Raw genomic sequence first — 14,534 nt, 5'->3', positions numbered from 1 at the left:
ATAACCACATACTTCATTCTGATAAGTACCTTCTCTGCTCTTTTTTTCTTGCATACTGGCAAGTTACTCTTCCCCTCAAAATATTTGTTCACATACGAAAAGGAGGTACAATATGGTCTATTCCTTCATACAACATAATGTGTATATACATCTTCATAAATTACTTCGATTATATAAATAGCTAGAGCTTAAAACTGACCTATCAAAAAACCCCCAAACTGTTAATTGGGAAAACTTAAAACTTTAATAAAAAAAACCCTTAATGCCAAAGTTGATGTATTCCACCAGAAAAGATTATAAGCAATAATCATTATAACATCTATGCGAAAAAGTCACACTGTTGATAATATATAATAACAAAAATATAATGACTAATAAACAAGTAATCCACAAACACCTAAACAAGATGCCTATATAATGCTATAATGCTTTAAATTTCTCATTTGTTTGTACAATCATTTGCTTGTTTTGAAACTGTTTTCTGACATGTGACTTAACATTCTACTGACAATCTTCAAAATGTAACTTCATTAAATCATGTATAGGTTAAGTCACTGTATTTTATGCAAAGTGGCAATTCTCAGGACGTTTTTAGGAGTGGGATAACTTGCATAGAAGTTATTTTCTGTTTCGGTACAGTTTAAGTTCAATTTCAACATACACTTACAGGATAACAAGCTGTAACATACAGAAATTTTAAATATCCTATAATCAAACATCCAAAATTCCAAATTAGTTTTACAAAGGACAAGTACACATGTTAATGGAAAGACAGAATATTTCCATGTTCAAGGCATGGAGTTTTCAACCTAAATCTGGAAAACCCCCATCCTCATAGAAACCAACATAACTCCCACCCCCAATTTTTCCAGTTGAACTGATTTTTTTTTTTAATTTAATGGATAAAACCCTCCAATTTTGGTATCTTTGACTAATGTCAAGACCCCCAAAAAACCAAAATGCCCCCACCACCTCCCCCAAATATACACAAAGGAAATTTAGAAATGAAAGGTTAAATCAGAAGGATTATTTGCCTCAACTCAAGTAAACAAAATAGCAGCAGTATCCAAAATTAGCTGTTTCTCTGCTCAGGTGAGTGCCCTAACAAACACGGGACAGATTCAGCTCTGCTCTTTTTCCTACAGACAGACCGTTTACGTAGAGTGCAATAGTTCAGTGGAAAAGATTCAGAGAAACTAGAACCAAGCTTATTTGTTAACTCAATGCTTGTTTGTTATGTAGGCCTCAGGAAAGTTTCATGTCTGTGGCCAAATTCGGAAAGGTAGGGATTTGAACCTTAGAGCTGATCACCTTAGATTTCTCCTCCCATCCTAAACCAGTCTGCTTTGTGAATAGCACTTTCATCCCCTTATAAATCTAAGGGGAAAAAATCCTAGTACTGCTAAAATCAGTTCCCTTACTTTTAAACTCCCTTTTACTTGTGTGAAATACTTTGGAGAAAGTGCAGCTGGTGCAGATACACAAAAAATTCACCCATCCTTGTTGCTACCACAAAGGGGAAACACTGATGAGGAGCTCTCTGGGGACTCTGGCATTGATCACAATTAAAAAATAAACAAACTCCCCGCCAACCCAAAAACCCCCACCCACGCCAAATGTTTCAAAACCAACAAATCATACCAAAAAGAATTTAGCAACAAACTGCAGCATATTAGCTTAACAGTATATGTGCTATGAGCACTCCAATGAAAAGATGATCTTTGCAATGTAGTCTCCACATGAATAAGCCACAGTGGTCCAAGACTTCAAATACATACTTTAAAAAAACGTCCTTACCTCATGCCACTGTCTACTTGGCTTGTTTTGTTTGTGTTCGCATCCCATAGAAATATGGCACTGGATTTGTCTGTGATTATTGCTAAAGTATCTCCATCCTTATCCCAGTCCATAGCAACACAGTTACTGGAGAAAAAAAACCACCAAACTTTCACTAATAATGATAAAATATGTTTGTAAGTGTACAGAAACAGCCAGAATTATTCAGTTAAGTCCCTGTCCTTTTTCCTCCCAAACAAACCCATGACAGATTACAGATTTATCTGTAAAGTATATTTTTATAGCAACCACACCCTTACTCAAATCTCATTGAAATGATAGATGCTGAAAAGAAGGTCATAAAAGAGACTGGTACATATATTCTAGTACCTGAAATACTGCCACCTTGATTTTCAACAGACAGTGAAAATCCCCTGTAAGGTTCTATTTTGTTAAAGGCTACTCAGTGTTGGGATTATTTTTCTCACAGTTGAGCAAGCGTAACGAAATTGGACAAGAAACTTACGCAGAAGTAGGAAAAACCTCTACTTGCAAATAGTTCCCTGAATGAAGAGCACACCAGACTTACCCACAAGTCTCTAGGGAATTGCAAACTGTGTTGTTTACAACACCTACTTAAAGCATCACATACTGCAGACTAAGAACCTATGCCATCTGACACGACTCTTCTCTTTCTAAATAAACAAGTTGATATTTCCAGGTTAAAAAGATCGCTCTGTGAAAAATTTCACTCTCATTACCACTCAAATGAAAACTCCTAATGCAAGCCATTTCAAAAGTGTCCTACTGAAACATGCATCACTGTAAACAATTTCAGTTAGTCTTGAGTTCCAGTTTCTCCTGTCTTTCTTTTTAAAAACTTAGTAGTTTACACTACAGAATAAATATGGTCTATTCCCAAAACACACCCACGAATACTTAACAGTCAATCAGAACATCAAGAACAGGAATAACAAGGACCAAAAAAAAGAAACAGGGAAAAACACAGATTGATAAGTAGTAAAGAAAAATTCTATCAACATAATGGTAAGAAGACACTTATAACATCAACAATTATAGCAGAGAATATCTGACATTCTGAACTCTATCTTTAAGCAAAGAGAGGTCTAGCAGTTAGCAATTCCAGTTGGTTAACAGTTAACCAGCAAATAAAGAAGCAAAGTTTGGCCTGAGGGGAAGAACCATATCTAGGCTGTAGCTAGCCTGTTCCTGTGGACTGATTGCCTTTTAGCAGTTAGACTGCATCTTCCGAAGTACAGTGCTTTTTACATTTCATTGGAAAGGAATCCAGTTCATACACCCCACCACTCTGTGATGTGAACTAAAGTGTGATAAGCCGGAAAAACAGTGAGATTCACTTCAGAAGTACACTCGCAATCTAAAATAGATATATGCCAGTGACATAAGCAAAAGCACTAAACCAAACGGGTACCTTTCCTCAGCAAGGCTACAATAACAAATTACAAGAAAACTCACAGTAGCAAGAATGCTGTTGCAATCACCATGATGTGGCTATATTGTATACAACCTCATTATGTTCTTTCTTAATATGATAGATCTTTTCCTAACATTTGAATGAAGTAGACTGAGTTTATTACTAATAAGGAGTGCTTTGGATAGCAGAATATATTTTTCTGACTATCCTTGATAGCTTACTATACATTCAGCTTTTATTGCCTCAGATTTCATATGCGCTCATCAGTTTGTCTTCTTTTCCAGGTATGTTCACTGGAGACAGTACCTCTTCCTACAAAGTCCTCACATTGCATAAGCACTTCACCAGAAGAGGAGCATTTTTAAAGAAAATAACAAAGAAAATAATATAAACCTATCTTAGTACCTACCCTGGTAAGCTGATTTCATTTTTTTTCTGACCATGACGATCAAAAATTTTCACAGCACGATCACCTCTAAAAAAGATTAACATATAGATTTAGTCTCTTTCTTCATCAGTAAGTTCTATGGACAAATGCAGTAAATATGTGTAATCTTACCCTGTTACAGCAAGGAAATTTCCCAAAGTTTTCTGCCAAGCAAACTGCACAGGGGAACCAGACCAAGATTTTTCTAATAGACTGAATACTTGCTGGGAGACAAAAAAAAAGTGGGAAATTACATAGTCTTAAGATCATAACCATATAACAATAAAAAACTTCCTGACATGTTAGCAACTGTGAACACTGTAGAGGAAAAAAAACAACCCCTCAAACACAACTTCTAGGTGATTATAATGCACCAAAGTACCAAGATTCCACAGAAAAATGTTTTCACTGAATTTCATTGAATTTTTAGAGTTGGAAGGGACCATAAAGATCATCTAGTCCAACTCCCCTGCTGAAGCAGGATTGCCCAGAGCATGTCAGAGCATGTTACTCAGGACTGCATCCAGGCGGGTCTTGAAAATCTCCAAAGAAGGGGACTCCACAACCTCCCTGGCAGCCTGTTCCAGTGCTCTGTCACCCTCACCGTAAAGAAGTTTCTTCTCGTATTTGAGTGGAACCTCCTATGTTCCAGCTTGTGCCCGTTGCCCCTCATCCTCTCACTGGGAACCACTGAAAAGAGTCTGGCTCCCTCTTCCTTCAACCCACCCTTCAGATACTTATAAGCATTGATAAGGCCCCCCTCAGCCTTCTCTTCTCCAGGCTAAAGAGTCCCAGCTCTCTCAGCCTTTCTTCATAAGGGAGATGCTGCAATCCTTGAATCATCCCCGTTGCCCTTCGCTGGACTCTTTCCAGTAGTTCCCTATCCCTCTTGAATTGGGGAGCCCAGAACTGGATGCAATACTCCAGTTGTGGCCTCACCAGTGCAGAGTAGAGGGGGAGAATGACTTCCCTCGACCTACTAGCCACACTCTTCCCTATGCAGCCCAGGATTCCATTGGCCTTCCTGGCCACAAGAGCACACTGCTTGCTCATTGTCATTGTTTTGGTTTGTGCTGGAAAAATTTCAGTTTCTGGTGCGAGGTGTCTGCATTGAGAACTGTGACTTTCACAACAGAGTTACTCGAGTAAAAAAATTGCATGAGACCCTCTTTCATGTCCAAAGACCAGAATGTTCAGTTCTCTAAATTTCATGGAAAAGTCTGAGACCAGAAAGCATCCTTAGTTTGTGAAACACAGAAGGCTCAACACCTACTCTAAAAGAGTAAGATACATAAAGATTTTGTTACTCTGAATTGTTGTGTCTTAAAAGTTAAGACCTTAAAGCTACTCAACTGTAAAGAAAGATTCCGACTAAGTTTCTCAAATTCCTTTTTTTTTTTGCACACTACCTGCACAGGTTTTTGTATAATTTGGGTGTACGATCAAGCCCACAACTTTGTTTCACAGCTTGTGATCACGTCTTTTCCCTGTCCCACATCATCAGATAAACACCAACACCTGGTGCCCACCGAACACCTGGCAGGCTTACTCAAGTCTTCACCAACGGTTCCCATCCCTTCTTCTGGAAGAAGGTAAAATGAGGCATTCCTGGCACTGAATTTGCATTTTACTCACAAAAAGTGTAAAATTAGGAGCACCGCGTGCCACAAGCACAAAGAACATCTGACAATTATATTTGATTTCAAAAAAAATTTAATAAGATTCGTGATAAAACAAAAAAAATCATCATGGGAGAGCAGGCAAGCTCCAGCTCTTCACACTCCGAGCCCTGCACAGTAATGCATACACACCACCCAAGGGCTTTGAGCAGAAAACTTTCTTTTTGACCCAACCATCCAGCCGTTGCCCGAGGCGGGAGGACTCCTCGCACCCCTCTCCGCCGCCAGGGCCAGCGTGAAGGCTCAGAGGAGGCGGGAGACCCGGTGGGAGACCCGGCGGTGACGGCTTGGGGCGAGGCAACGCCTCAGGCAACTGTCGCGGGAACAACCACGCGGGCCGGGAACCTCCCGGTGCCGTGGCTCCCCTGAGGAGGCCGGCACCAGCGGGCGCTTCCCACCGCACTCCCCTCCTCAGGCCGCAAGCACCGCCCGCCCGACGCCCCCGACCCGGATAGTGCAGGGCGGAGCAGGAACCGCGGCCCGGCCCGGCCCGGCCCCGCCACCGATCCCCCATCCCTCCCCCCTGTCCCGCCCGCGTACAGCGGCTGAAGAAACTCACCTTCATCGCGCCCACCGCTCGCTGCGCAGCGCCGCCCGGCGCATGCGCGGCCCCTCCACAGACCCCGCCCAGCGGCCCGCGGCGTGGCCGTCACCCCGGCGACGGCGGAGGAAGGGCAGAGCCACCACTGCTGGGAGGCGGCGCCACTCCCGACAACCAATAGGGAGGCGTGTTCCCTCACCGCAACCAATGGGGAGGCGCGGCCCAGGCTCCGGGCCTCAACAGGCTCCGCCCTGAGGGAAGAGAGGGCCCTGAGGGGAGAGCTGTAGCGCCGTGCCCAGAAAAGATGACTGCTTGTATTTGAAGTATTGAAAGGAAAAGACAGTTGTTCTAAAGCCAGAAGTCCAGCAAGAGGAACAGTAAAAACCCCATTTCTTAACGGGAGCTGTGAAGTGGGGGATGCAGGTACCCTCCATGTTGTGTGAGCTAGAGAAAAACGGCACTAACCCAGCAACACGGCCTTCAAGTTCAGCTGTATTCAATCGCAAACAGTGCAGGTTTCATCACAAAGTTCCACTGCTTAGTAATTTCTTTTAAAACAATAAATAGTTCACCGAGAGCATTAATACATTTAAAATTACAAATGTACAAAGACTTTGGGTATCAGACACTTCAAACTTTTGAAAAACATTCGATGAGCTCACACCTTCCCGTTACAAACACACACGTATTACCTACTGTTCTGAAAACATAAGGAACAAGGCACAGAAAAGCAAATACAAAAAGACTTTCCGAGAACATTCTGACTGTTAAAAGCAATTCTGTGGAACAGCATAGGGGTCAAGAAAGGCAAATTATAAAAATTTAAAATTAAAAAATTAGATAAATAAGGTAAACTAATTTGATATAATCCTGCGAGGCACACACAACTCTCCTGTAAGATGCTGAACGTGCTTCACTGGTGGCAGTTAAGCATCTTGCAGGATCGGGCCCTTTACATTTGGAAGTAACCTTACTGGACAGACAGACAATTGCTTTACCTTATAAAATTATACTTTTCAAATTAGTGCAAAGCCTCATGTGAAAATGTAATTAGTCTAGATGTAATGGAATGCTTCAAAAATTCCAAAGTGCAAATATTAAACTTAAATTGGTTAACTTCTAATCACACTTTAGAATTCCTCCAATAATTCATGCTTATAGATTTTTCCTTAAAAATAGCAAAGTAAATATAAGAACCAAAGTAGAGAAAAAGGTATTGATGTTCTGCAACTCACGTAAAAACTTAAAAAAATCCCAAAGGTACACTGGATGTCAAAAATCTCCAGCAGAAATTATTAAATAGCAGATTTCTGTTAGCATAATAAGACAATATTTAAAATAAGGCTTTGGTTAAATAAAAAGTTTGCTAAACTAGGAATGATGATAAAAGTGCAAAAGATTCACCAAGTATATAACTTCATTTCCAAGGCAGGCATTATGCCTGCCATTTACAATGGTTTGCATTGGTATGTCAGCCTGCATTGTAATAGCTCAGACTCCTGTAGCCAAACATGTTTATTATAAGAAAATTAAATATATGGGGTCCAATGCTATAACTTGTTTCACCCAGATATCAACTGAAATTATATCATTTATAGCATCATTCCTCTGCATATTTGGGGGATCAAGGTCCTGGATCTGTAACACTTGATTATTATAGTGAGTTCACTAATGAGTTCACTCATTTCTTCGCACTTCCTAAACTTAAGTCCTCTGCTGGCAACTGACTGGTTGCAGCTGATTTTCTTACAAATAGAATTCTTGTAACATACGGGTAAGAAAGATGACTTTTTAAAAAGTGCTTAATATTGGTCCATAAGAACAACATGTACATGTTAGCTTGAGACCAAACACTTTGCCGTGGTAGATTGCCTGCACCTCCTGTTTTTTGGTGCACTGGTAACTTGCTTGAGGGAAAAAGAAATCATCTGAGTCTATGATGGAGAATGTCACCTTCATAGAGAAGATCATCTACAATTTCACAGTCACAACACACGCTCCAGCTCTTCCTAAGCACAACGGTGCAACCTGTAAGCAAAATAAATAAATAAATAAATAAAATTTATCCATGAGATAAATGCAGTCAGCATTAAGTATTATTTTTTTTTTTCGTTTCCTAAAACTGAGGGGTTAGTTAATGCTTGCCAGTAATTATTTCTAATCATAAATTGAAGGGGTTTTTTTGTTTTTTTTTTTTTGAGCTGGGTGAAGAGAGATGGGAAAAGGCTACCTGAAAGTTGCACACACTGTACATAGCATTCACATCAGGAAGGGATTACTTATGAAAAGATAACCAAAACCTTGATGAAACTGATAAACTTGCTGAGAGACACATTAGAGCTAAACTAACCTACATTTATCACTTACCTTCAGAATAGAAAGTCATGTAAACAAAACCTTTTATGACAGTTTGGGAACACGTCAATACATTTTATTAACAATAGTTGAAATTGTTGAAGAAAATAGCTCTATTCTTGCCAAAGAAAGAAGGGCAGTTTATTAGAAGTTAACAACTGTCTGTTTAAGAGAAGTCATCTCGAGATGATAGACAAAAAAATTTAAAAAAAGAGACACAACAGACTAGTAAGAAAGTGCTGCTTAGAGAAGTATTTGAATTCTCCTTATAAAAAGAGGCACACTTGAAATAACAAGATAAATAGTAGTGTATGGTCTGAAACTGTACCTGTGTCCATTCATTTGTCTGGGGATCATAAGACTCCACTGTATTAAGGTATGTTTGACCATCATATCCTCCAACAGCATACAACTTGTCACCAAGAAGACATACTCCCACCGCATCTCTGCTAATGCTCATAGAGGCCACAGCGGTCCACACGTCTGTTTTTGGGTCATACCTAAAAGATAATTTGTGTTATGCTGCAAAACTGTTGCCAAAATTGAATAGAAAAAATGTACCGGAATTGACACTCTCAAGGTAGTAGAAAACAGATATTAGGACAGCACAGATTTGGGCATTAATTTCAAAGGACTTTTTCCCCCAAAATATTCTCTTTGAAAATGTTTCTTTAGTCATCTGGTAACACAGTCAGTACTAGCTACATATCTACATTGTGCTGCTTTCCATGTAGTAATACATACATTTCTTATTGTATTGTCTGAACGTACCACTCCAGAAACAGTTCTGCTGCTACACTGTAGTAGAGCAACTGCTCTAAGTGGTAACCACTACATGTCAAAGCACAGGCTGGTGAAGTTGAGTGTGGTACTAAAGAGAGTTACTTGCCATGAAAGATTACCATTTAAAAAAAAAAACAACACCCAAACCAAAACCCCAACAGTTTGGGAAAATTCTGGGAGAAATGCAAACCCTTGAAGACAATTTACAGCACTTCTTTAATCATAGCTCCATATCATCAGAAGCATCACCACAGTAAAAGACAGATAAAGAAAAACATTAAATGTGATTCTAGAGTAATATCAACATTCTTTACAAGTCCAACTAAGAACTACGTCAGACAGTTTGGAAGACACTAATCTTAATTTGTTTGCATGAAGAACATAGATATAATGAACTCTAACAATTTTATCTACAGTTCTCTACTCAAAGTACTACCAAAATACAGGCAAGCATCATCGTAACGTGAAAATACTGCCTGAAGCACGTGCTGCAAATAGATGTAGTGAGAGAGTGATTAGTGAGCTATGTATAGAATTTACTTTTCAATTTAAGTTATTTTATAATTACTTTATAAACCAACATACTTATCTGGGAAAAGCGACTTTTATTGCAAAAATATAGTGGTAAACAAATACTGAGAAGCATAGTGTGGTTTTATGAAACTAGTAATTTTTTAAAGGAACTGCTTCCATGAAGTTAGTGGTTCTCAACTTCATCTCTCAAAGACCAAGGACAAAATGCATTACAAAATTAGTCCTATTTATTAAAGCCATGTGTTCTGTAATTTTGTTTCAGAGAATACTGATGCAGGAAAATACATGGACCTATTGCTTTCTCTTGCGCTTCTCATTATCTGTATTCCTCAAAAAATTTGGTATTTGCTAAGACCTAGCTTCCTATCTGCAAGCCTTTCTGGGGTCTTTTTAGCGCAACTTCCATATATTAAGTGGTATGGGCCACACTGTATTTTGGGACTATTCGGAAACAAAGTTTGAAAACTACAGCTCTGTTTTGCGGTGTGTTTTTTTTGTTTTTCTTCCTTCCTTTCTTTTTTTTTTTTTTTTGTAGAGGTTGAATCACATCTCCCAGCATAAAGAAATTTAGTAAAAGGAGAAGATGGATTATGAAGAATCCTGTTATCTCACAACATTTACAGTGAAAGAAGAGAAGTTTTACTATTTGGGAGAAAAAAAAAAGAGAGAATTAAAGCATATTTCAGAAATACTTGAAATGCCAGTGAAGACTTAATGTAGTGCATTATGAAGTATTCACTGTCCTTTTAAATTATTTTATGGATCGTGTGCTTCTGCAATTTGTAATACATTCATTCGTTAATATCTGTTGTGAAGACATACCAACTTTGGAATGACTGAATCACATGCCAGTTTCTCAGTTTCATCAGGGCATACAAGAAAGAACAGGATATTTAAGGATCCACAAACCCTGACTGTTAACTCCTTTAAAAGTTATAATATAAACCGATACAAACTTCTCATGTGAAGGAAGTTCTGCTCCATTTTTAAAAGCATTCAATTTCAAATTGTTCTCATTAATCAATCATAATTCATTTAATGAGACTGTTAGAAAAAAAATTTTCTAGATGAAGTGCATTAGGGAGAATTTGCTTTAAATTCTCTGTCATGGCAACATTTTGAATCATATTATGACTACACAGTATGTTTTTATATGCAAGTTTCCTCTGCTCGTGCTAAAAATAACATGGCTATTTTATTTGGTTTCTACTTACAGCTCTTTGCATAAATCCTTCTATAGACTAACACTGTTAGAATTACTAGCAGGATATGCCTTCATCAGGATATTACCTTTCTACGCAGTCTGACAGCCTGGATGTTAAGTTTGACGCTGGGGCATCGTGACCACCTATTGCATACAAGAACCCATTCCAGGTGGTTACACCTACACCACCTCTTCTTTTTGACATCTGAGCACAGAGGGTCCATTTGTTTGTATGAGGATCAAAACATTCTACTGACTTAAGACAAGAACTTCCATCTCGACCACCAACTGCATAAAGCCTACAAAGTAAGAAAAAAGGAAAAAAGTAAACACATATTGTCTGAACAAGAGGAAGCTTCCAGCGAGGTATGAAGGACTTTCAAGTTTGTTAAAAAGGGAAGTTTAGAAGACTCAACTTTCAATAGAATGTTCTGTTGTGAAAAATCAGGTAAGGTTTTGCTCCAGTCTTTTCCTATTGTTATGATCAATGCATAATAACAATTTACAGAAAATTTATCTGTATAACACAGCATTTATGTTCCGATCTATACACAATACTAACATTTTCAAAATTACTTATGTGACTTGCCAGACAAAGGCCCACTTGTAGCAGGGTCAGAGGGACAAATTCAGTAGCGGACCTGTGTATGCAACAATTCTGTCCTGCCTCATCTTCAGCGTTCAAGGATTTTTCTGAACCTGGGCTTTAGTTTATGAATGACAGCGCTACATTAAGTTCCTTACACCCACTAGGTGGCCTAGTTTGCTCAGCTCTAACAAAAAGGTTTCTAGCATTTAGTATTGACAAAGGAATTCAACTTTTTGGAACGGCTAGAAGGAAAAAGTTTGCTTTAGGAGACTCCATCACTGATGGATCTTTAAAACTAATCAAATAATCAGACTTGATAAAGAGTCTATGCACAGTTTATGTGCAACCTATACTTAGAAGCAGAAATGCCCAGCACCGTTATTTGGAAAGGTAGGAACTCAGAAGCTGTTCTAAAAAGAAAGCGATGCATCAGAAGAAAAGTCCAGTCTGAGAGATGACCTGAAATACCATGAATGAAATCCTTTCATAGCCTAATGCACATTATAGTATGGTTAAATAATCAAATAAACATTAGATACCATATAGGATGATGGTGTGAACAATTTACAATAGTTACTATGACGCACTATTCAAGATGTCCTCAGTTTGGGAAACACCGATGTTCGGTTTTCAACAAATTTAAATATAAACATCTTGTAAATATGGTTGACCTAGTAGTTCTCAGTAATAATTTTAATACCCTTTAAAAAAAAAACAACAACATTCCCATGGAAGTGCCCATGTTTAATAACACAACTTGTTGAAGGTAAAAATTGTACTGAAGGATAATGAAAAATCAAGTTGAAGTTCCAAGAAGTTAATGAGTAAAAATCAATCCTTTATGCAACAGAGCATTAAAATGAAGCCTCCCGCCTTGCCTCCCTACAAAACATGAGAGAGTTTTGATCACTTATGCAGTGATTTCACATTTAGGACATGGAGAAAGATATATTCATTTCTCTATATGAAGGTTTTGAGCAAATCATCTGAAATATATCAAGTTACAGATAGATACTACTAGAAAGTGCAGAAGTTACTGCTCCCTCAGCTGAAATGCAAGAAATTAGCATATACTTTTAAGCTTTTCAGCTATAGCCTTCTAGTGTTGTTGCCTACATTAAGAGTCTAGGCAATGTTCTATAACAACAGAGAAATGTAAGGCTCTAATTCTGATGCTCTTCAGCACAGCCGCGACACTCTGCTGAATGTATAGGAAGCTTCAGACCCAATTTAGGCATGTGAGACCACAGCTCCAAGGCAGCCTGAGGCACTCCGCTTGCTCTTCCCTTCTTCCTACACCCAGTGAGCATTTATTTCCAGTCTTCCCTGGACTCGTTCCAGATCTCACAGGACCCTTTGCAGGTGCACTTCAGCTGTACTAATTTAGCAGGAGACTAACATAAATAAAACCAAAAAAAAGGTGTGAAAAGCTTTCTGCTACCTTACAATACTCAAACTGCTCAAGGGAGATGTGTCAGACGGTACATAAGCAGGAAGCAAAAATTTCTGGTCAAGAGAGCATAAATGTTCTACCACAACCACAATACTACCCAGCAAATCAGGTTAGCTTTGTCTCCTACGGTATTACTGCAGCTACCCTGGCAAAATATGGTTTGGATAAGCCCACTACAAGGCTGGTGAAAAACTGGAAGGACTACGGGGCTCTAAAGGCTGTGATCAGCAGTATGAAGTCCAGCTGGCAGCTGATCACTAGGTGCTGTTCCTCCCAGCCTGATACAGCAGCCAATACTGCTCAATGTCTTCATTAGTTATCTGAAAGATGTAACGGAAATCAGCCTTAGCAAGTTTACTGATAATACCAAATTAAGGGGAGTTCCTGATATGCTGGAGGGCTCAGTTACTACTCAGAGAGGCCTAGACAGGCTGGAAAAATGGGCTGACTTCAGTCTCATGAAGTTCAGCAAATGCAAAGTCCCGCACCTGGGACAGAGTGTTCCCATGCAATAGTACAGGCAGGGAGCTGGCAGGAGAGGAGGCAGCTTAGAAAAAAGACTTGGAAGTCCTGGCAGACAAGCCAGCAGTATGCCTTTGAAGTAATGACAGCTGATCCCCTTTATTCAGTACATACAAGACTGCTTCCAGATACTGTGTCCAGCTTTGGGGTCTCAGTACAAGAAAGATCTTGCCATACTGGAGCAAGTCCAGCTGATGGTCACTAAGATGATGAGGGAGCTAGAACACGAGGAGAGGCTGAGAGCTGCCTTTGTGCCATCTTTAGTATTCTTGAGACAGCCAAAGAGACATCTTACCCCTGTCTTTAACCACCTAATAGGAAGTTATATAGAAGACAGATCATTCTCAGAGGAATGCAATGAAAGGAGGAAGAACAAGAGACAAGTTGAAACATGGGAAATTTCAATTGGATATTAGAAGGAAAATGTTTGGTATAACAGTGATCAAACATTGGAACAGGTTGCCCAGAGAGGCTGATGAATCTCCACCCTTGGAGATATTCAAAACTCAGATATAACCTGAGCCACCTCAGTTAACTTTGAAACTAGATCCAACTTTAAGGTTGGCTCTGCTTTGAGTTGATGCTGGACCGGATTACTCCAGAGGTCCCTTCCAATCCAAATTATTCTATGATTCTTTGATATCAACTGATCTTTATTTTCCCAATAGCTTGATTCAAGTATCACTTGTATTTTGGGATGCTATAGAACAATTACACTTAGTCCAAAGGAAAACAGTGAAAAATCACTCAAAGCCTAGGAATCAAGGCCTACAAATAAAGACCGAAGGAGCTGGAGTTATACAGTCCTCATGACAAAATACTGAGGGGTCATGTGTCTTTAAACGCAAAAGGCTGTTGCAAATAGGAAAGAAAAATGCATTTTCCATGTTCACTTTGGACAGTACAAACAATAATAATATAAATCAGCAAAAGCTATTTAAGACTTGACATGAGGAGAACTTCACAGATGTATTAACAGTGAATCAAATTGCTTAGGGAAGCTGCAGAAACTTTACCACTGGAGGTTAAGAACAAGTTCACCCTGTCTATAAGCGTTTTAGATACAATTGATTCAGGTTTGGGCTAGCAGAATGGATTAGGGAGCTCCTTCAGGTCAATTCCAACCATTTCCTGTGACTGCAACATAAAATGACCTAGTTGTCTGAATACGCTTCGTAGGAGGAATTAGGCATATTTTCACCAAAAAACAGCTTT

The 14,534-nt window shown here is 39.1% G+C and overlaps 2 protein-coding genes across 5 annotated transcripts in view; both read right to left on the bottom strand.

Moving 5' to 3' along the window:
* WDR19 (WD repeat domain 19) overlaps positions 1-5,903 on the bottom strand; it is a 47,625-nt gene extending 41,722 nt beyond the window's left edge. Inside the window, exons 1-4 of the mRNA XM_074155000.1 lie at positions 5,898-5,903; positions 3,792-3,883; positions 3,642-3,707; positions 1,798-1,923 (exon numbers count right to left, since the gene is read on the bottom strand). Coding sequence (XP_074011101.1) covers positions 1,798-1,923; positions 3,642-3,707; positions 3,792-3,883; positions 5,898-5,903 — 290 coding nt within the window. The remainder of the gene's footprint in view (positions 1-1,797; positions 1,924-3,641; positions 3,708-3,791; positions 3,884-5,897) is intronic.
* Positions 5,904-6,351: 448 nt separating this feature from the next.
* KLHL5 (kelch like family member 5) overlaps positions 6,352-14,534 on the bottom strand; it is a 61,983-nt gene continuing 53,800 nt past the window's right edge. For all 4 annotated transcript variants that reach the window (XM_074155324.1, XM_074155321.1, XM_074155322.1 and 1 more), the window contains 3 exons: positions 10,842-11,054; positions 8,563-8,734; positions 6,352-7,907 (listed from right to left, as the gene is read on the bottom strand). In XM_074155324.1, coding sequence (XP_074011425.1) covers positions 7,851-7,907; positions 8,563-8,734; positions 10,842-11,054 — 442 coding nt within the window. In that variant the 3' untranslated portion in view covers positions 6,352-7,850. The remainder of the gene's footprint in view (positions 7,908-8,562; positions 8,735-10,841; positions 11,055-14,534) is intronic.

Source organism: Numenius arquata, chromosome 10, assembly GCF_964106895.1.
Source record: "Numenius arquata chromosome 10, bNumArq3.hap1.1, whole genome shotgun sequence".
In the NCBI taxonomy this organism is placed as follows: Eukaryota; Metazoa; Chordata; class Aves; order Charadriiformes; family Scolopacidae; genus Numenius; species Numenius arquata.
Note: the sequence above shows the minus strand (reverse complement) of the source record. Positions and strands in the feature narration are given on the sequence as shown.